We start from the raw sequence: 22,301 nt of genomic DNA, 5'->3' as shown, positions 1-22,301 counted from the left end.
AGAGGTCATATGAGGTCATTGAAAGTCTTACAGGGAACACTAAAGCACACTTAACCCTTAACTGGAGTTCACTGCTGTGGAAAACTTGCAGTGAATTGGAATTTCATTTGAGTTTTTTTATTCCAATGACTGAAACATTTTCTCAACAAATGAACTTGAGTGCTGATGTAAAAAGTGTTTACCTCATCAAAGGTCGTAAAGGGCAGAGGTTAATCAGATGAGGGAGTCTCTCAGCTCATAATGAGGCCCTCATTTAAACAAAATAAACATGCAGGTTGAGGTCAAAAGTAAAACATAATGGACACATAAAGAGCTGATATGGCAAAACCTGAATTTCTATTTACACAAATGGTGTTCCTTGTAGAGACAAACCCACGAAGAATGATCACCTCACTCAGTTTGCCCAGCATTTTATAGCATCTGTTTTGTATGGGTCACAAAATAGCCACCACAGACAGTCAGAGTATATGTGGTGAATGATGTTAAGCAGAAAAAGAAACAGATAGTAGCTGATGACATGAATGAAGGCATAAATAGTGCTGAACTTGGATTCAAATTTATTTAATATTAAATAAATGTAACCATTCATAAGGTAAAAACACAGTAAATATTTGAAAACTATCTAATGGGAAGCAAGTTAATTTGCCTTTATATGGCCTTCATAAAAAAATCATTTATGATGATTAAAAAATAACTCAAAAACAAAACAAACACAAACACATAAGAAACCTCAAGCTTATTAAATAACTTTCTCTTGAAGTTTTAACTAACTTGTGGCTCCATTAAAAGGTCAGAGGTCAGAGTTCAATGTTTGACCCAAATACTGCTAACCAGTGCAGCAGGGTGTGTGTGTGTGTGTGTGTGTGTGTGTGTGTGTGTGTGTGTGTGGAGGGATGTAGTATATGCATTAGAACACAATAGTGCATTAGAACACAATGGTCTCAGCTCTCTCTCCCATTACTGCCACATCCACTCTCCATTCACCACTTCCTGGGCATCTGGTTTTACAACAGACTGGAGCGCAGTGTTTGTTTCTCTCCCAAGCCTTCCAACTGCAACAAACACACAGTCAAAGCTGACCTGGACAAATACTCAGAGGGAAACACACAGCGCCAGAGCCCACATTCCTGCTGCAGATCTGGGCCGTTATCAGCGATGCCTGGAAACAGAGGAGGGGAGGCCCAGGAAGTGAGGACAGCGTTGGCACCTTATATATATCTGAGCAAAGTCAGATCCAAGAGAAAGGCAAGAAAATATTCTGTTTCTTTAAAGAGGCTTTATTGTGATTATGCAGTCACACAACAACATTCTGTGCAGTAGTTCACAGCTTAAAACAGACAGTATTTAAAACACAAACACAATGAATAAATATACACAATAGGGAAATATTTAACAGCTGATTTAGTATTTTTGGTAATACTAAAGTTTCAGTTATATTTTCCCCCTGGTGATGCATGCCCAACCCGCAGGGGCTTGTACCCAACCAATGAGCAGGTGGTGGAGGAGGTTGAGGTCAGAATTCTGTTTTTCTTCATCTTTTTTTTCCTTTTTTTTTGTGGTCCTCGCTTTTGCACAAGTTGTAACAGGAAACATTCCTCCCCAAACACCTTTGAAATGTTTGAAAAAATCCTGCTTAGAAGGTGAAAAGCCAAATTTAACAAAAAACGAATGACAGATCCAGCTGTTGCAAGTTGCAAGGGACTATAAAAGTGTGCCGCAAGATGAATATTCTTATAATTATGATGTGATTGCAGAAGTCACTTGCAGATGTGTCTAAAATACATTTTTTACCATACTATAAGGAAACTATGTATCAAAGTCCTATGTATAAAAAGTATCTCTTTGATACATGTGGGAAATACAATGATTCTGTCCCCCAGCCTCCTCTTACAATGGCTAAACAAAGTTGTTGTTCTTTTTTGTTCAAATTGTGTTCATTTATTCCAATTTCAGAATCTTAAGCAGAGTCACAGCCAAACATAAATAACTGGTTAAATATGGCACAAAACTCCTGCCTTTCTATATGTCTCCATCTATGTTGGTGACATAAACACTCCATAGCGTGTTCATAGGGGAACTTTACAGATCACAGAAATCTTGGCCCTTTTACTGTCCATATAAACTATAGAGAAACACAGACCTCAAAGACATTCATAAGGAGTTAACAAAGAGTTCTCCCAACTCTTTTAACTGCTTCGTTGTAGAAAGTTAAACCATCCACTCAACTTTTGACTCTTTTCCAGAAGTTCCACTGTGCTGTTTTTACTTTCACTTATTCTTTTACATTAAACACATTAAAGTTTAAGTGCCGGCAAACTCTGATCCCTTCTGTATAACAGGTGGGCCCATGATCACACCTGCAGTAATATGCCTGAGGCCTGTAACCTGTGCCTGCTGTCTGTTAGCTGGAGATGCTATTATGCGTGATTAATGAACAGCATGTTTGTTGGCACATGTTCTCTCTCTCTCTCTCTCTCTCTCTCTCTCTCTCTCTCTCTGTGTGTGTGTGTGTGTGTGTGTGTGTGTGTGTGTGTGTGTGTGTGTGTGTGTGTGTGTGTGTGTGTGTGTTATAGCAGTTAGAGTTGTCACAGCTGTATACTGCCCTAAGGACAAAACCCCTGCACCTGCCTCTGTTTCTTATGGGCTAAACAAAAAGTGTGAGCAGGAGTAAATGGAGTTATTTGTACAGATGAGCTCAAGCTGTCAGGATGTCATGAGGCCATCATACATATGGAGGAAAAATTACACAGTACATCCTCCTCGGCCCTGCCCCCTGGCCCTTTTCTTTTTCTTGTCCTTCTCCTTCTTCACTTTATGCCATTATTCCAACTCCTCTCTTTTGCCAACCTGACCTCCACCTCCTGTCGACATTGTATAACCACACAAATAATAATGTTAATAATAAAGAAAGAAAAGAAAAAGACCAACCAGAGGAGCCTGTAGTATATAGCGCTCACCTTTGCAAAGCTAATGTACAACAGACCGTGATTCTACTTGATAAAATTGTGACACAGTACAGGTTAAACAAATACAAATAAAATAAATACAAAAACACTAAACATTGTTCTCAGAATATATCTAATGGGGTCATTTAGGAGAAGACCTGGAAGAGCTGATGGAGAAGATGTGAAGTGCACCTTGCATGTTGGGGCAAAACATCACCTCAGGAAAAGTTTCAAACTCTGACTCGCTGTTCACTTCATATTCTCAAGACAAGCTAAAGTTTTATAGTAACATCAATTCAGCATGATTTTTTTTTTTTTAAATATATGACTCACAAAAACAGCAAGAAAAAGTATGAAAAAAGCAGAGGGGCCTTGAGCTAAATCGTAAAATACTCACAAAATCAATGCTAACATGAACATGTAACAGTGACTGCCACTCTTTAATGTTTTAACATACTAACATTTACTAATTAATACCACTAAAACCACAAAAGTAAGAAAAATCTAGGTGTCTTCATCTATGTTATTTGGGTTTTATTCCCTCCAAATCCAGGTTGAGTTTCCAGGTGCCAGTGAGTGGAGTTTAAGATTCCTGATCTTTACCTGTCACATCTTTTACTTGTGAATCTCATCTTTTGCTTTTACTTAAGGACCAGCTCCAACGTTTGATCTCCAATAGATTCTCTGCCTCCTTATAGTGGTAATCAGGCTCCTCTATGATTCTCCTGTTGTTTTAAGTTTTTTTTGTTTCAGAGAGTTCCCTGTGTGGGGAACTCTCATTCCTGTCCCTGTTGAGCTGGTCTGTACCTTCTTGAATTCTTTCTCAAAAAACTGACAGCTCACCTGCCTGTTGACTTCCCCACTGTGGCAAACAGACCAGTGGCCCACTTCAAGTATGTTTCCCAGAATGATCAAGTAAGCAATCTCATATACAGGGAGTGCAGAATTATTAGGCAAGTTGTATTTTTGAGGAATAATTTTATCATTGAACAACAACCATGTTCTCAATGAACCCAAAAAACTCATTAATATCAAAGCTGAATGTTTTTGGAAGTAGTTTTTAGTTTGTTTTTAGTTTTAGCTATTTTAGGGGGATATCTGTGTGTGCAGGTGACTATTACTGTGCATAATTATTAGGCAACTTAACAAAAAACAAATATATACCCATTTCAATTATTTATTTTTACCAGTGAAACCAATATAACATCTCCGCATTCACAAATATACATTTCTGACATTCAAAAACAAAACAAAAACAAATCAGCGACCAATATAGCCACCTTTCTTTGCAAGGACACTCAAAAGCCTGCCATCCATGGATTCTGTCAGTGTTTGGATCTGTTCACCATCAACATTGCGTGCAGCAGCAACCACAGCAACCAACAGTACACCTCTCTGTTCAGAGAGGTGTACTGTTTTCCCTCCTTGTAAATCTCACATTTGATGATGGACCACAGGTTCTCAATGGGGTTCAGATCAGGTGAACAAGGAGGCCATGTCATTAGTTTGGACGCATGTGATGGAGCATTGTCCTGCATGAAAATCATGTTTTTCTTGAAGGATGCAGACTTCTTCCTGTACCACTGCTTGAAGAAGGTGTCTTCCAGAAACTGGTAGTAGGACTGGGAGTTGAGCTTGACTCCATCCTCAACCCAAAAAGGCCCCACAAGCTCATCTTTGATGATACCAGCCCAAACCAGTACTCCACCTCCACCTTGCTGGCGTCTGAGTTGGACTGGAGCTCTCTGCCCTTTACCAATCCAGCCACGGGCCCATCCATCTGGCCCATCAAGACTCACTCTCATTTCATCAGTCCATAAAACCTTAGAAAAATCAGTCTTGAGATATTTCTTGGCCCAGTCTTGACGTTTCAGCTTGTGTGTCTTGTTCAGTGGTGGTCGTCTTTCAGCCTTTCTTACCTTGGCCATGTCTCTGAGTATTGCACACCTTGTGCTTTTGGGCACTCCAGTGATGTTGCAGCTCTGAAATATGGCCAAACTGGTGGCAAGTGGCATCTTGGCAGCTGCACGCTTGACTTTTCTCAGTTCATGGGCAGTTATTTTGCGCCTTGGTTTTTCCACACGCTTCTTGCGACCCTGTTGACTATTTTGAATGAAACGCTTGATTGTTCGATGATCACGCTTCAGAAGCTTTGCAATTTTGAGACTGCTGCATCCCTCTGCAAGATATCTCACTATTTTTGACTTTCCTGAGCCTGTCAAGTCCTTCTTTTGACCCATTTTGCCAAAGGAAAGGAAGTTGCCTAATAATTATGCACACCTGATATAGGGTGTTGATGTCATTAGACCACACCCCTTCTCATTACAGAGATGCACATCACCTAATATGCTTAATTGGTAGTAGGCTTTCGAGCCTATACAGCTTGGAGTAAGACAACATGCATGAAGAGGATGATGTGGACAAAATACTCATTTGCCTAATAATTCTGCACTCCCTGTAACACTATCTGGAAAAATTCTGTGGAGCTGATGTCAGTGGGCTAACCAAGGCTAGCCTATCTCTCCCCTCTTCTCATGGTCTCCAGTCCTCTGAACTGTCCCCAGGAATTCCCACGACAGAGTTCACCTTCAGTGTCACCATTACTTAAGAAACCTTTTGAACTTGTCTGCACGAGTCCTGCTTTAGAGCACATTTATCATTTTGACAAATTTAGACATAACAATAGCACCAGATGAAGAATCTTATTTTTCTTATAATAGAATCTTATAATTTTATTTGAGATAAATGCTTGTATTATCATACTCACAATGATCTTCTAACCTTTGAGTATACTCAAAGTCTATAGCTTTAAAGAGGCCCTGATTCTAGTAAAAGTCTGTGTTTTCCTATAGATTCAAACTTCAGTACAGCTTGGATGAAACAGAACTCTTCTGCACAAAAAGATTAGATATACTAACAGCCTCATTAACTTTCTATGCTGGTAAAATGCTGCCTGTCCTGCTGATCCTTCTTACTTGGGTCCGTATAACCTTTAGCAGTTTTCACGTTATGGCTGTGCTTGACCCAGGACTCATACAACTCATACAACATGTGGTCAACTTCTCACAGTACATGAAGCCATTAGGAATTGATAGATGCCTTTAAATAAATAAATAAATAAAACATATACACATCTTCCACGAGAAAATAACTAAATACATTTTGGCCGATCCTCTGAAAACATAAAAGGTTAGAACCAAATTTTGGGATAATCCAAACTGGTGAAACTTTTCTTGAAGCCATATTGCTCCACAGGTTAGAAATATGTGTAAAATCAGGCCCGTGGCTCCTTGATGCTGACGTTGTCACTGTACATGAAAACAACTTTCCTTGAGGATTTAGCTAGTTTCTTTTACACAACTACAAAGAGCCCTCATCTGTTTTGCATCATCAAAAATTAACTCCATTCTTTAAAATAACAAAATGCCATGGGTGCATTGTTGGAGAAATCATTTGGATTTTTTTTCATCTCAGGATTTGCTATGCAGAGTGATTTTCTGGGTCTCCACAGGCTTTAATCAGAGAGTAAAAAATGGAAACCTGCCAAACAAGGGGCTCTGATTTTGAGAATGCCGCCTCAGGTTAAGAGGCAACGAACTATACAAGGCTTTGATCTGAGTTCATACCTAGGCAGAATAACGATGATACCTCTGACCAGAGCTATTGACGTCTGCGGAGTGTTAGCATGCTGCAGAGGGGAATTTGTAGCCACACAGGCCCCTTTAATGAGTTTTATTTGTTTTGTTTTATCCCCCTCCACCTCCTATCACCTCAGCACACAGAGTAATGATGAGGGAGGGGTAATACTAGTTAGGAATCAGCCCTCTCCACACCTTCACGGGGCTAATTATCTGACCCTCTTGAGGATCATCTCCTAGCTAAAGGAAGTGAGATTTCTCCTTTTCTCTTGACTCATAAGTCCACATTAACCCCCTTTGTTAGAGTAAATTGGAATACTGCATGTTTGTCTCCATGCATATTGTTAGTGTGGAGGGGGCAAATAGTGCCTGGCATTTTCATGATAACTATTCGCATCCACGGGAGTCATAGCATGATATTTTGCTGTACAAACAAAAAGGTAAGATCTCAACAAATTAAACTATTATGAGCAATGTTGCATTTGTTTTACTTATTATTAATTATATTTCCTAATTTTGTGGAATAGGTATAGTTTTCATAGATTATTTCGCTCTTGAAAATAACTTTTTGTAACCCTGCGATAACTTAGAGAAGTTAATTTAGATAACAGAAAGATACCCTGGGTATGTTGAACTCTATTTGTAGCTCAGGGTCTGGAGAGATTTGAATAGAAAACAGTTTGCCCATTTGGACCAGCAGGACAAACTGTGATGGTCCCTGTTTTTTGGACCCTTGGTTACAATCATATGACCCCCCTATTAGGAACTGCTATGGTGACGGAAAAACGCCTGCAGGAAGAAAAAGCAGAACCAGGCCATATTTAAAAAATGAATCCAAGGCAAAAGTATTATAATTTATTATTAATTCTAATGGCTAGCAGAGGGAAATGTCTCTTGTTGTCTCTTGTTAAAGCCTTGACTCCGCTGAACTATGATCACAGTAAAAGCTTTTCTCATGAGTTCACAGTCTCAGTTGATAGGTTTGACTTTTTATTTAATTTATATGATGTTATTTTTGTAAATTATGGTTTTCATTTGAGTCACAAAGGAGGATAAAGTGGAGCATGCTTTTAAGTCACTATCATATGAATATGCAGTGTTCTCCATTTTTCAGCCAGATCCACCCATTGTTTATCATGTTTCAAAATGTCTAACATGATGACTGTGAAAATGTCCAATTTGAGGAGTTAACAGAGGACCTCAATAAAAAGTAGAGGATGTTTTGGTGGCTATGTCTTTACACATTTACACAGCATTGCTCTCCATGCACTTTACAGAGAGGATTACTGTATTATTATTTCTGCATTGATCAGGCCATGCTAAAGGCTATCACTGATATCTAACATGGATAATATGAGTATGACTCTTTCCAGGTTTTGTGGGCAGAAGTTAGAGTATTTAGAGCTCTTTCAGGTATTCTTTTGTAAGAAACTTTATCTTTACTTAAGTTTTTTTGTCATTGCATTTAGTCATACAATCGTAATAATATTATGTTTCACATGCTTTTGTTTATTTTCGTGTTACGTACACAATACATTTGTGTATTTCTAAGGTGAAACTAGCTTTCCATAGCACGAAGTATATGTAAAACTCCTGTAACTTTTTTGTTAATGCTGCACAAAAGTAAAAACCTCGACTCCGAGTGTCTCCAGGGTTCAGCATGAAACGTTAATCCATCTGTCTCACTTCACAGTAATTTTCACATTCTCAGAAGTCATAATTACTGACACGGATGTTGCCTAGAAAGTGTGTCCTTTAACAGTATCGGTCACAGCACTTCCTCCACACAATACGCTTCCTATCTCGCTGTCAGACGGCAGGTCCCAGTCCATCCTTTCCTCATTAAGCATATGTCTCATTTTCCATTTCAGACAAGAGATAGCATAGAAGTGCTCACAAAAGCACTATTTTCAGGCCCTCGTCTGAAAGTCTAATGAGAGCAGATCAAATATAACTGACACCGAAGGGAGACAAAGGGAGACGTAGCCCTGGGTGAGAGATGAGGCGAAGCAGAACAATGGACCAGAATGTGCTGTCGCTGCGGCGGTACGGAGCAGGACGAGAGAATGCAGATGATTCTGTAATGAGGGATTAAGTGGTGGATTATGGGTCTTTATTAAGATGTTTCTGATCCTCATTAGGCTGAATCTTGTATCAGGGCATCGATTCCCTGCTTGCTCACTGGATTGGCTGTTCTCTGGAGGAAGAGTGGAAAGGAAAGAAAGAAGAGTGAGAAAGAATGATAGAAAGACATGCACTGCTAATATGCTCCTCGGAGGAATGGGAACTAAAAAAATTACGAGACAGGCAGTGAATTGTGCATATTTCTTTTGTCGTTATTGTTGAGACTTTTATATCACTAATTTAAACGAGGACCCACGCAGGACAATTAACGAAAACAAACCAAAATCTAAATTTTAGTATGTCATCCTCATACAACAGACATTACTTCTCATCACTTTCACAGGATTAAGAGTCTACAGCCATACTGACGGCTCTTTGTGGCTGTCTTTAAGCACCGTAGTAGTTTGAGTTCTGTAATGGTAGACGTACACGTTTTTTAACAGAGGCTATAATAGGGCATCATGGAGGGTGACATTTTTTCTGTAGTATGCAGGTTATGTGCACATTACATCAATATTAAAACAGTCAAAAATTGTTTTCTCTCTCGTCTAAATTAAAACAGTGTCAGAGTTAAAAGTGAAAACTGCTCCGTGAACAGAACCATGAATTAAAAAAAAGGTGACTTTAAGTCAAACAATAATTTAAGAATCACTTAAAGGGACAGGCTAACTTGTTTTCCAGCTCCATGTTATATTAGGCCTTGGTGCCCCCCTTAGTTTATTCAGTATTCGAATAAACAAGACATCCCTTCATACTGATATCACAAGAGCAGAAATAAACTGTGTTATTTAGAGCTGCCTGAAGCCTGAGCGTTTAGCTCATAAAGATTTCTTCAACATCCTGGCCTCATTATTTGAAGGTTTGACCATATTTAATAGGAGCATCCACCATTGTAACAGAATACACTCACCAGCTACTTTGATCAGCTGTTTGTTAACACAAACATCTAATTAGCTAGACACATTTAGGCATCTAGAGTTAAAATGACCAAGCAACAGATTTAAGTGACTATGAAAGTGGTGTAGCTTGGCAAAAAAGCGCTTACCAGGAGGTGGCTGGAGAAAGAGCCCCCAACAAAGAAAGATTGGATAGGAATAATGGAGGAAATATATAGAATGGAAAAATTTACTTTTTTTTTTAACCTCAAAATGGACCAATTTCATAAAAACTGGAGGAAGTGGGAGAGATTTGTTGAAGGTGGTAACATGGGATGAGATATTCACACAACTACTGGAAGAAGGAAGGTCTGCTAAGGACGTGGTCACGTTTTTTTTTTTAGTTTTTTTTTTTTAAGGTAGTTTATAAAAGAGACTGGAAATACCCTTCCGAATATGATCAGGGATGGACTGTAAAGTGCTGAGTGGACAGTAGTAAAAACCTAACGACATGGGACCTGTAAAGAGGTGGAGGGGAGCTCCCCCAGACCGAGCAGATCTGCGGGTTTCACTGTGCCATTATGTCATCGGTAGTGCGTAGTATCTTTGTTTGTTTGGTTGTTTTTTTTTTGTTGTTGTTTTTTTTTTGGGGGGGGGGGGGGTTTGGGTTTTTTTTGTTTTTGTTTGTGTGTATTGCTAAATTAAAGTACCTTTTTATAAAAGAAAAAAAAAAGAAAGTGGTGTAGCTGTTGGTGCCAAATGGTCTTGATAGTTGAGAAACTCGTGATCTACTGGGACCACGAAATACAGACTAGACTGCTTTACAACCACAATATGCAGAAGAGCATCTCTGAATGTGCTACACATCAAACTTTGAAGCAGATGGGCCACAGCAAAACTTGACAACAGAAAATTGGGAAAATGTTGCATGGACCTGATGAATCTTGGTGTCTTGTAATTAATTTCTTTGTACTGAAATGATAGAATCAACTGCTGTTAGGCCATGTGAAAATTCAGAAAACATGCACGCCATCACCAAATGTCATGGTTGTTGAGATATATCAATATGTCAGAACAACAAATAGAGAATAAAAACAGACCATGTGCATATTGTTATTATGTAGCTGCTGTATATACACTGTGCTTTCAGGGTGCTTACCTGTATGCCTGCTCTATTCTTTTGCTCTAATGAGAACAGGACTGAGGGAAACAGTCTTGCAGAAACAAACCTAGGTGGTCCAACAATAACATTTGGATCTAATAACAACTCACGCTGAAACCTAACTGGTACAATGTAAATATAATCAGAGAATTTCAGCTATGCAAGTATTTACATGCCATTGTCCAAGTTTACTATAGAAGACTCTAGACACAACTGTTTTAGTTCTACTCAGAGTGAGACTAAACTTCCTTTATTTCAACAATTGCAACTATTGTTTTATAAACAACAAAGCTGCAGATCAGCATCATGTATTATGATTTCTCTGCTATTAAACAAAAGGCTTTACAGATAGTTACAGGCCCAGAAATTTACAGTGACTCTAAATGAAGGCCTCCTTCTTACAGCATGCTCAGAAACACTTACTGCTCTTTACAAGCATAAGTACTCAGTGTGTGTTTTGGTTCTGTGGAAAGATAGTCTTCACAAAGGGTGAAGTCTACAAATACTGTAAAAAACTAAAGTATCCTTCTAGAAGAAATCAAAAATGTCATACCAGTAACCTATAAGCCTGTAAGTTAAATCTGTATTCTTTCTAATGGCCAGCAGAGGGCGACTCTTCTGGTTACAAAGAAGACTGTTTACAACCAGAGAAAATGAATGTTTTTACCCTCAATAAACACTTTTCTAAAGTGCTCATGCTCTCAGTCTCTAGCTTGAAGCCTTAATGAATAGAATATGATGTTCATTTTTTTTTTTTTTATTTGAGTCCCAGTTAGAGTAGAGGGGTCAAAAAAGCAAACTATGCTTTGGGTCTCTGTTGTATCAAACTGAAATGTCTCAGGGTTTCTCTTATTTAGCCCCCCTGGTGAAAAGGCTAGGCTCAAGACCAGAATATAACTAAACAATAAATGTCTACTTCCATCTTTAATATACAGTCTATGTTTTGGTTTTTTTGGGGTTTGTTTTGCCTTTTAATTTTTAATTTTTTTTTTTTTGATAGATGCAGTGAAGAGTGACAGGAAAGCAGAGGGAGAGAGAGGGGAAGACATGTGGCAATGGTCATATTTGAACCTGGGCCTGCCGATTTCAGCCATTTGGCTCATCCCAGTGAGCTAAATTTGGGCCCCACAGTCTATGGCTTTTAATGTAAAAAGATATGAAAAGAAGGTTATAAGAGGTTCACTGTGACAGTGAAGTTGTGGTACATATAAGTGAACATTTTGTGCTAAAAGGTTGCACAAATTTCACTTGTAGTTGATTTTTGAAAGAATGTGGTTTGAAAATAAGAATAAAAAGCAAATGACTTGCTTCTTCTGAATTACTGAAACGTTAGAATTTCTGAATGAACGTAAGTACTCAAAATCTACTCAAAATAATCCATGACTTAAACACACCAGTAGTTCAGTTCATGACAGCTTTATTTAGTGCAAAGACAGCCTAGTAGCAGGAGTCAGTGATGCGCCTCATGCTCATGAACCTCATGCCGCTGAATCCCATGTTCATGAAGCTCCTGTACTCTCCAGGCCTCATGTACATCATTCTGCCTCTGTAGTGGGGCTGCTCGTACATCAGCCAGTGGCCATCCATCACATTGCAGGACATGCAGTTGGACATGCGGTAACGGTCCATGATGTTATCACAGTCGTCCATCAGCTCATACATCTGACCACCAAAGTTCTCTCTCTCGTAGATCCTCATCCTGTAGGATCCCCTGTACTGTGAGGCAGAAGACAAATGGATTTAACTCAGAGTATTTTAATGATGTCATCCAGGGTAAATGACGACTGGCGTAAAATCTTACCATGGGGATCATACGGCAGGACCTGATGCAGTCGTTCATCCCCATCATGCTCATGTAGTCAGAATATTCACCCCTCCTCAGGAAGTACTGGTTGCCCATGTAGTTGGTGCGGTCGTACACCATGAAGCAGCCTCTCTCAACCCTGCAGGAGTGGCACCTGCTCAGGTAGGAGGACATGTCAGGGCAGTCGTTCATGACCTCATAGGAACGACCCAGGAAGTTCCTGTCCTCGTAGAAGATGATCTGAGGAGAGAGAGGAAACGAGCACATGTGAGGCATTTAATTTTTGAAGCTGAAAGAATTGGTGAGTTCAACAGTAGTGCTGTTAAGTAGAAAGTTCAGGTGCAGCTTTAAACTTCTAATGAGGAATAAATCAATTTAGACATTTATACCTTTCTGTTAACTCTTAATGTGTCAGCTCCATGTCTGAATGAGCGATCTATGATTTTTCTATAAAGGTAACTAATCTAGTTTTATCAGGTCAGACCCAGCAGCAGTATAAATCATTTATACAAGAAGTGCACACATTTGAATCCACAGAGTCAGATGGGCACTCAAAGCACAGCAAAGTTCTCTTACTGAGCTGTTCAGCTCATGAGAGAAGCTCTTAACAGAAGCTAATATGTACATAGTGACATTTTATCTCGCAAAGTCTGTTTCTATTTTGTTGGCTTAGAATTTTAGAGCTTTTTTACTAGAAGAAATATCTGCAAGCTGTAGTTACTGAACCAAACAAGCACAGGCTCTGGCTGGAAAGCAAAAATAGGACTCAGAGATGCTTTAAAGCGGAGGAAAATTATACGATACACCATTCGTGCCACACCTCATGATTGGTTGCTGTTACAAATATAAATATTATATTTTTATAAACACATGTTTAAGACCTTAAAGGCAATTCTCTTACCCTGCTCATCATGTTCATTCCAGTGGTAGTCATATTGCTGATTATTGGGCTGCTGGCTGAGCTGCTGGTTGAGCTGCTGGTTGCTGCTGATGTTTCTGCTCTTGCACCAAACTGTATCCTACCTGGTTTAACCCTTTCCTTTTATACTAGACCCGACCGCACCAGCCCATTGTCCAAACCTCCTGAGTCAGCAGCTGTGTCATAGACATGCACTGAATATGGAGGGTTTTGTCCACATTTCCAGGGGCCAGCGAGCTTAGAAAATCCATTCAGCTGCGGTTCTCGTACATCACAGGGTCAGGGAATGGGTGAAAGGGTTAACAATCGGAGGTCACACCTTGACATTGTTTATTCAGTGTGACTTACACTGTTTTGTCAGCAGCAGCGTTTTTCTGCCGTTTCTTTGTGCTATTTGTAAAGTGACTGACTTTAACGTGTTGTAGTGAATGGAAAAGCTTTTGTCTTTTCATGAAAACACCCAGACAAGCATTTTTTTTTCAATCAACTGAGCTAAACTAATGACGGCAAAATAAGTTACTTAAAGAACAGAGGATCTTGGATATTAGCAATGTAGTGCACAATAATATTGAGCGATTGAGTAAATAAAAGTCAGAAGTTTAAGTTCAGAGTCCATAAACGTAATTCTTTATCATCTGACTATGGCCAAATAACTAGTAAATGTATCTGACTGGATTATAATTTAAAGCATTATAATTTATAGCCCCATAGTATGTTTCTTTAAAAAAATCTTTGTAAGCTGACTAATGCTTTTAAATACATCATTCAAAAATATACTGGATATATATATATATATATATATATATATATATATATATATATATATATATATGATCTAAGCTTTGATCTGAGCAGATCAAAGCTTAGGTCATCTTTAGGTCTACTCGCTGAGAACAAAGGCTATGCTCTTGATTGTGATGTGAGGCAAAGTGGACAAATTGTAAGAGAATTAGAAATTAAATTGTAGCTGCAAATATCTACTCAATCGTATTACACTACACTGATTAAAATAGGCATGTTTTATGACATTTTGATGAGGGGTGGGCATGTTACTTGTGCTTCCTGACCTTTGTTCTCTGTCATTTTTATAAAACACCCATGAGTCTTTTGATGTCAATTATATAACATTTTTTTCTTGGCATTTTAAATGATATATTTAGAGAGCCAAAGCAAAAAAAGTGGTGCTCAAAAGAGGAAGGGAGTAGGAGCGCAGGATGGACTTTGGATTTGAGCAGTGTTGTCAATAACTTTGGTGATGTTCTGAGAGGTGAGTTGCCTTGTCTTTTTGTTTTTTAAGTATTACTAATACTTATCTTTTGAAAATGTGCACTCACAGTGTTACAGAGTTCTTATGCCAGCACATTGAGCTACAGTGTAAATTTAGTAAAAATTAGCCTCTTAGTAGGCTAATTTAGGTCAGATGTCTGTTGCCTGGAGTCCTCTCTCCTCGTATAAGAAGAAGCTCCCTGGAAATTATTCGAAGATGTGTAAGCTGCAGAAATGAGAAAGCAGGTGGTTATCCTAGTAGTTGACGCACAGGTATGGAAGTAATACCCCTTCTTAGCACACAGGGGCGCTGTGATACATGCTGAGTTCAGACTGCGACTCTCTTGGTAACAGAAATCTGTGTTGTCAAGCGTTGCTAAGGAAGTCACGGAGCTACTTTTAGTCAGTCTCCCTGACACCAACAGTGCACAAAAGGTAGCTTTACTTTCAGCCTGATAAAAGAGACATAAATTGTTAGTGCAAACGACAGAAACTACCAAAGTTATCCGTTTGTTAATGTGGTCACAGAAACGTACGCTTTAGGCAATAGTTAGCACAGCTTTAGCATTTTAGCTTTGTTAGCTGCAGCTGCAGGTTGTTATCCAGTGAAGAGAAAAGCTTAACAGATGACATTGTTGTGTATGTAAACGTGATTTAGATGATGGCTTAAGTAGAATTGTTAAAGTAGACTTTAACGGGACTTTTCGTTCAGCATTAAAGTTGTTGAAACAAGCAGTAATTGCGTTAGCTCATGTGCTTTGTCTTTTTTAGCTACAGCTCTTGCTTTTAATTGCTTGAAATCAAAAATGTTTGTTGTTTCCACTGATTGGGTATTTGATGCAGTAACCCTCTGCCGTGGCTGATATCAGAACGTATATCAGACAGTAAAGTGATCGTTTGAAGGCCATGTCAGTAAAACAAACTCCGCCGTGTGTCTGAACAGGTCTTGTGCCACTTGAAAATGAGAGCGCTTCATCCACCTCACCACAGCTGGACTCAGACATGAGAAGAGGATGACTGAGGATGGAGAGGACGGCCCCCTCCATCACTCCTGTGAGGCTCCTGGTAAAGGAGACTCAATTGCCAATGACAGCAGCAAACTCAATACCTCCATAGTAGATGTAAAATCCACCAACGGGCACAAGGATGACCTTAGGCTTAGAAACACAGGGGAAGGGATCAGTCCGTATCAGCCCCGCCCCCCCTTGCTACCCAGACTGTCGAAGTCCAGCAAAAGCATTTCATTGGAGGAGACTGTGAGAACCAGGAGGCTGAGAAACAGCCAAGAGAGTCTGAGCGACCCAGCTGAGACCGGCTCCTCCACAGACTCGCTTAAAGAGGATGAAACTGTTGTAGCTCCAAGTGGGTTCGTTATCCAGGGTACAGCTGCAGTGAGGAATGAGCGGGATCCCAGTGCGAGACCCCATTCTGCTGTTCCAACTGGATCCCCAGCCTTCCGGGACAGAGGGAGTAGTCTTTCTGACTATGAAAGGAGACCCCGCAGCCAGCAGAGCGACCTTACAGTCCAGCAGTGGAGGGCCGCCAAGGTGCGCCTGTCTCCGGTGCAACCCACCGGACCACTGCCTGCTCTGGAGAAGAGCTTTGCGTCAGCCACTTTGAGGGCAGCTAATAGGATTGACAGGGATTGTTTGGATTATGCCATGCCGGCCAGAGAGAAGCTTGGAGAAAGGCTCCACAGGAACCTGAGCGACAGCCGGCTTTTGGAGAACATGGGGTCGGATAGTGCCTCTGTCAACTCCATGAGGTCCACCTACAGCGTACTCAGCCCCATCAGACCGCAGGATATGAGGAACAGGTAGGTTTAGCAGGTAATATAAAGATGCACCTGTAGTCATCATCCTTGTGCTGGATTTGAAGGCTCTATTGTAAGATGTCCTGTAGATTAAAGTAACTGCACTCAGCTTCCTGTTAAACTGTAGTTACTTACCAGTCTCTTTCAAGGGTATTAAGCTAGTGACACTTAAAAACAAAAGAAGTAAGATGGGGTGTGTTTTTGTTTTGTTTTTGTTTTTTTGTCTGGATGAGCCCTTTCTAAGCTCACCCACTTTATACTCATATTACCCTTCTATTTTTCCTTTATTACAGTACACTTTAGCTCCAAAACCCCCACGCTCCCCTGCAAGCTGTGTTAGATTTAATTCATCTTTCATCATTCATCTTTCATTCCTCTTTCCAAACTAAATTTGAAATGTTTACACGTTAGTCTGCGATACTTTGTGGTAAAGAAATCAACATCTGAGCTGCTTTAGCTAAAAATGCACAAATAAGAATAAACAGCCTCCATTACTGGAGCAAAGAAGAACATAGGTGTGAGGAGATTCAGCAGGGTTTTTGACAGGATGAGTGGTAAAATGGTTCTTAGTCCACTGCTTTAATACTTATAAAGATAAATTATTGACCTGACCTCAGAGATAGCAGCCTTACAGCTGTGATTAAACTCGATATATGTGCTGATTTTACTTTTCGTCATCCAGGAGTTTTATGGAGGGCAGCGTGCTGGGTAGTGGTGCCTTGCTTGGGGCTGAGGAGCTGGACCGCCTCTTCCCCGACAGGAGAGTTGGCATCTACATCGCCACTTGGAACATGCAAGGAGAGAAGGTGGGAGGATGTTGTGACCTGCAGCATCTCTCACAAAGGTTTTTCTGATGGAGAAACTGAATCATAACCAAATTCCTGCCATTTTCAGGGCCTTCCAGTCAACTTAGATGATCTCCTCCTTCCAACAGACTCTGAATTTGCACAAGACTTTTATGTTATTGGGGTCCAGGAGGGCTGTCCTGACAGGTGGATCATTTAATGTTTTAAATAAAAGCCGGTTATTATGATGAATTACTCCGTAATGGCTTTCATTTTCCGCTTACTAATATGTAACTTTGTTTGTGTGCAGGAGGGAGTGGGAGACCAGACTTCAGGAGAGTCTGGGACCTTACTATGTCATGTTATATGCAGCTTCACATGGTGTTTTATATCTCACTGTATTTGTCAGAAGAGACCTCATCTGGTTCTGCTCAGGTCTGTCCTACTCTACGTATTAGTTCAGGAGGGATGGTGATTATGAAATGATATTTCTAAATTGCTCATATTTCTGTGGTGACTTGTGTATTTAATAGCATGTTGTCTTAAAGACAGGGTTTCTGGAGGTATTAAATGATTAAAATTGATTTCTTGTTCCTCAAAACAGGCTTTAAAAGGTTTAAATAGTCTTTAATTCAGATAGGTCTTTTATACTGTTGAATTAATTTTCTTAACTAATCAATTATTTGAGCTTTAAAATCTGAAAAAAATAATCAAAGCTAAGCTGTGAATGTTTAGTTTTCTAGATTAAACCTTTCTATAATATACTTAAAATGCTGTTTACAAGTCGATATGAATATCAAAACACTTGAAAAGATCCTTTAGTTTCAACTTACAACTCTCGACTGATATCCTTGTTGCTTTGGATGAAATGCTCCACCTACTATAACTGGCCAGAGGATTGTGACAAGGATTTTGTTGTAGTGACATGTTGATTTGTGTGCACAGACATGAACCACCTGAAAAGCGCTATACAAATACACGCCATTTACCTTTCTTCTTCTTTATTTTTTTGCACAGAGGCGGAGCACGCCACAGTCACAACGAGGATCATCTCGCAGATCAAGACCAAAGGCGCAGTGGGGATTGCCTTCACCTTTTTTGGCACTTCTTTCCTTTTCGTTACTTCCCATTTTACCTGTTAGTAGCAGCTTTTCCAAGTCAGAGAAGCTTTTTTTTACACTGCACATTAGTGTATTGCATTTAAACCCTACAGCCGGCCAATGTTGCACATTTCTAATGTGTTTTTCTGTTTTTCTCCCAGCCGGTGATGCCAAAGTCTACGAGAGAATACTTGATTACAACAAGATTGTCGAGGCTCTAGCTCTTCCAAAAGGCCTTCCAGATACCAACCCGTACCGCTCCACACCATGTAAGACTCTCTGAAGCTACTTTGTGTGAATAATTTAAAATGTTAAAGCTATTTGGATGGTTTATGCATCAGAATACTTAATCTTTTAAAGATGTAACAGTATAAAAGTGGCATGCATTCATTCTGATAAGACAAATAATCTTAAAACATTGCATTCATTTTCTAATTGTCCTTCTTTTTCAATCAAATCACAACATGATTGATTGCAACAACTGTAATTAGATTAAACATTCCTAGACACCTAGGTTTAGGATTATTTGCAGGAGGAAGGAATAAGCGGTCTGGCTAATGTACAGGAAGGTTTTTCTCTATAAATATAACAATCTATTTTTGTATTTGTTTCCATGGCCATCTTTGTACCAGCAGTTACTGATGATCTATATGTGGTTAAAATCTTAGTGCTTATAACACTAATTGCCAGTATTCAGTGAAAATTGATGGAATATAATTTTTCACTGCAGCTGACGTCACTACAAGATTCGATCAGGTCTTCTGGTTTGGAGACTTTAACTTTCGGCTGGATAAAGACCGGAGTGAGGTGGAGGCCATCATAAGCTCCACAGTAGGTGGCGATATGAGCCCTCTGCTGGAGCACGATCAGCTCTCCAAGGAAATGAAGGAAGGTATGCACATAGGAAGCCAAAGCGTCAACATTTGCAAAAACTCAGAAAGTTGATTTTGTTCATCTGGACGTCGCGCTTTCAGTGGGAGAAACATTTTGTCACTTCAGACTGAAAAAGTGGCTTGGCTGAGTGATGAAAATGATTTTCCCACAGGAAATGCAACGACTGGATGAGCAGAACCAACTTTCTTGGATTTTCTTCCCTACATGATTTTTTATGCATCTAAACAGTTGCAAAAGTTTTTATAGAAATAGGTTGTTGTTTTCCATTGATTCTTATCCTGTGAGTTGTTTGTCCCTCCAGGGTCAATCTTTAAAGGTTTCCAAGAGGCATCAATACACTTCTTACCCACGTACAAATTTGACATTGGTCGCGATGTCTATGACACCACTTCTAAACAGAGAACACCTTCATACACAGTAAGTAGAACAAAGACGTGTCGCACATGACAAAAGATAAACGCCTTAAGTTTTTTAAAAACACTTTGTTATTTCTATTAAAGTGGCTCTCAAACACATAGAACCTCTCTGTGTTCACAGGACAGGATCCTATTCAGGAGCAGGCAGGCTAATGACATAAAAACACTCATGTATACCAGCTGCTCAAACATCAAGACCTCGGACCACCGGCCTGTCATTGGTGTCTTTCAGGTCAAACTCAGGCCAGGAAGAGACAAGTGAGTCCCACTAACATTCACACATACACCTTAGTGCTGTAGTCCTTTTCAATTAAATTTAATTTCACATAAAGTTGGAATTTAATAGCCTGAAAGAAGGCATAAGTAAAAGTTGCCTTTTACTATGACCTATTTGACTGAGAGCCTTCACTCTCAGCGGTGTCACGTTTGGGCCTAGCACTTGTTTCTAGAGAGTCACTGGTGTAGGCATGTGTGGAGACTTATTGAGATTAGGCGCTGGCACAGGGTCTAGGGAAAAGAGATAAGAGCTTTTTTTTGGTTCCCACTCCTGTTATCCCATTCAAGTTTTCAACAAGTAACACAATTTATGAAGTAATATGTTAGATCAGATTCAGATGGGTTTTTTAGTGACACCAAATCACAGTAGTAGTCAGTCTCAAGCTCTTTGTATTGTAAGGTTAAGAGCTCTGCATCAGTAGAAACCCAAGAATCTCCTTTGACTAAGCATTTAGAAAATAAAGGAAGAAAAAGTCATCCCCAAGCAGAAGCAGCCTTGAGAAGACAGAACAGAGTAGAATAGAGAGAGAATGAAACACAAACAGGATGAAACTACGTGCAGCAGTGACATATAAAGGGGGAGAGTAAGAGAGTCCCCCAGAGGCTCCAGGCTTTAGTGATGTAATAAACTGTGCTGTCGTGGATTTTCGTAGGTAGTGCAAAGGTTATCATTGTGAAAGAATCCTGACAATCTTTAGCTGTGGTCACAAAACAGTAGCTCTGTGTCATACAAATTTGATGGCCTACCCAGGTTTATTAAGTTCATGTTGCACTGTGTGGGTTGCAGTTAAATTAAAGTCCATCCATCCATCCATCTTCATCCGCTTTGTCCGGGGCCGGGTCGCGGGGGCAGCAGCCTAAGCAAAGGGTTAAATTAAAGTGTTGCTGAAATATTACAATGCAAAAATCCATGCCTTAAATGATGGTTCTTTTTCACTGGACTGCAATTGATCATTTGGTAAACGATCAGTTGTGCTTTATGCATTTTGACTTTCTAACACCTGTAATGTTGTATTTGCTTGTATTTTTGTCAGCATTCCTCTGTGTGCTGGACAGTTTGACCGAAGCTTGTACTTGGAAGGTATCAGGAGGAGGCGGATCACCAGAGAAATAAAGACAAAGGAGGCCATGAAGAACCAAAGCAGCACGATCTGCACCATCTCTTAAAACCCATTAAGGAACACTCTGGACCAGATCAGGCTGGATTGGATCAGACCTGTGCCAGAAACAGGAAGGCCAGAAAGGACAAAAAGGAAAAACCAAAGTTGTCTTAACTACACAAATCCCAGCTGTGGTCGAGGTAACTGAGGTGCAGCTGTGTCCCGAAGAAGCTGGCTAGACTCGAGGGCAGGGATCTCGAGGTCATGCAGATATCAGCATTCTGGCCTTTATTTATTCTGCCCCCTGTACTCAAACATAACTAGGGAAGGGGGGTCTCCCTTTGTGGCTTAAAGTTCAGTCACATGCTCCAGTGTGGACTGATAAGACCTTACAGACAGTAACAATACCTATTTTCTCTCTATTTTTTGTAGCCGTTTAAGAAGCATCATATACTATAATACTCTGTTTTTCTGAATGCTATACCAGTGTTCAAATGCCTTGTGATTTTTGTCATGAAGTAATGTACTAAACATAACTACAGCACACTTTTAGGTGTCCGTTTTGTGGGGGAGTTTTGAGGATCAGGTCAAATATAGACTCTGAAGAGCATGTTGCACCTTGTTAAGAGCTACTGTTAAATTCAGGGAAATTACAGTTATTTGATGCTTTTATTCAATATTTCTTAAAGGAACTCACTTGCTATAAAAAAAAAACGTTTGAGCATTTTAATGATATTACTACTATATTACTACCATTATTGCTACCTTTTGTGTGATTAGGCCAAGTGAACCTTTGCAACACTAAACGCAATGCCTTACCTCTCATCTTATTACTGTGTAAACTGTCCATGTACTGTATGTAGCAGCACATTAATCATCTGCATTCCCAGCATGAAGAGCATTCTGTTTTTAAAAAAAAAGTGCCTGTGGGTATTGTTTTTACATCATCGGGACCTCTTATCCATAACTGTATCTTTTTATGTCACCTGATGTAACATCCCATAATAAAGGTTTGAAAACACCTTTGTTTGTTGGATACATTTTGCCCATAACAGATGTATTTAAGTGTGGGGGAGCACAATGTGTTGCAATGTTATCAACTTAATATAGTAGTTATAATACTGTGTTAAATCTAAGGTGAAGCTGAGCACCAGCTTCCAGAGCTTAAAGATGAAGCCTGTGTG

General features: G+C 39.7%; 2 protein-coding genes across 3 annotated transcripts; one reads left to right on the top strand and one right to left on the bottom strand.

The window, feature by feature from the left end:
* Positions 1–12,144: 12,144 nt before the first annotated feature.
* Positions 12,145–13,568, bottom strand: LOC113033847 (gamma-crystallin M2-like). The gene is made up of 3 exons (XM_026187989.1): positions 13,450–13,568; positions 12,546–12,788; positions 12,145–12,460 (listed from the first exon to the last, which is right to left on the bottom strand). The coding sequence occupies exons 1-3, from the start codon at positions 13,480–13,482 to the stop codon at positions 12,182–12,184; spliced, it is 555 nt and encodes a 184-aa protein (XP_026043774.1). The 5' UTR covers positions 13,483–13,568; the 3' UTR covers positions 12,145–12,181.
* Positions 13,569–14,356: 788 nt separating this feature from the next.
* inpp5e (inositol polyphosphate-5-phosphatase E) lies at positions 14,357–22,138 on the top strand. Of its 2 annotated transcripts, none has more exons than XM_026187986.1 (11): positions 14,357–15,168; positions 15,677–16,549; positions 17,229–17,352; positions 17,441–17,538; positions 17,642–17,766; positions 18,349–18,468; positions 18,593–18,700; positions 19,162–19,323; positions 19,627–19,742; positions 19,863–19,999; positions 21,052–22,138. In XM_026187986.1, the coding sequence occupies exons 2-11, from the start codon at positions 15,747–15,749 to the stop codon at positions 21,182–21,184; spliced, it is 1,926 nt and encodes a 641-aa protein (XP_026043771.1). In that variant the 5' UTR covers positions 14,357–15,168; positions 15,677–15,746; the 3' UTR covers positions 21,185–22,138. The 2 variants fall into 2 exon arrangements, with proteins under 2 accessions (XP_026043771.1, XP_026043772.1); XM_026187987.1 differs by having other exon boundaries at positions 15,163–15,206.
* The last annotated feature ends 163 nt before the right edge of the window (positions 22,139–22,301 follow it).

Source organism: Astatotilapia calliptera, chromosome 12 (assembly GCF_900246225.1).
Source record: "Astatotilapia calliptera chromosome 12, fAstCal1.2, whole genome shotgun sequence".
In the NCBI taxonomy this organism is placed as follows: Eukaryota; Metazoa; Chordata; class Actinopteri; order Cichliformes; family Cichlidae; genus Astatotilapia; species Astatotilapia calliptera.
Note: the sequence above shows the minus strand (reverse complement) of the source record. Positions and strands in the feature narration are given on the sequence as shown.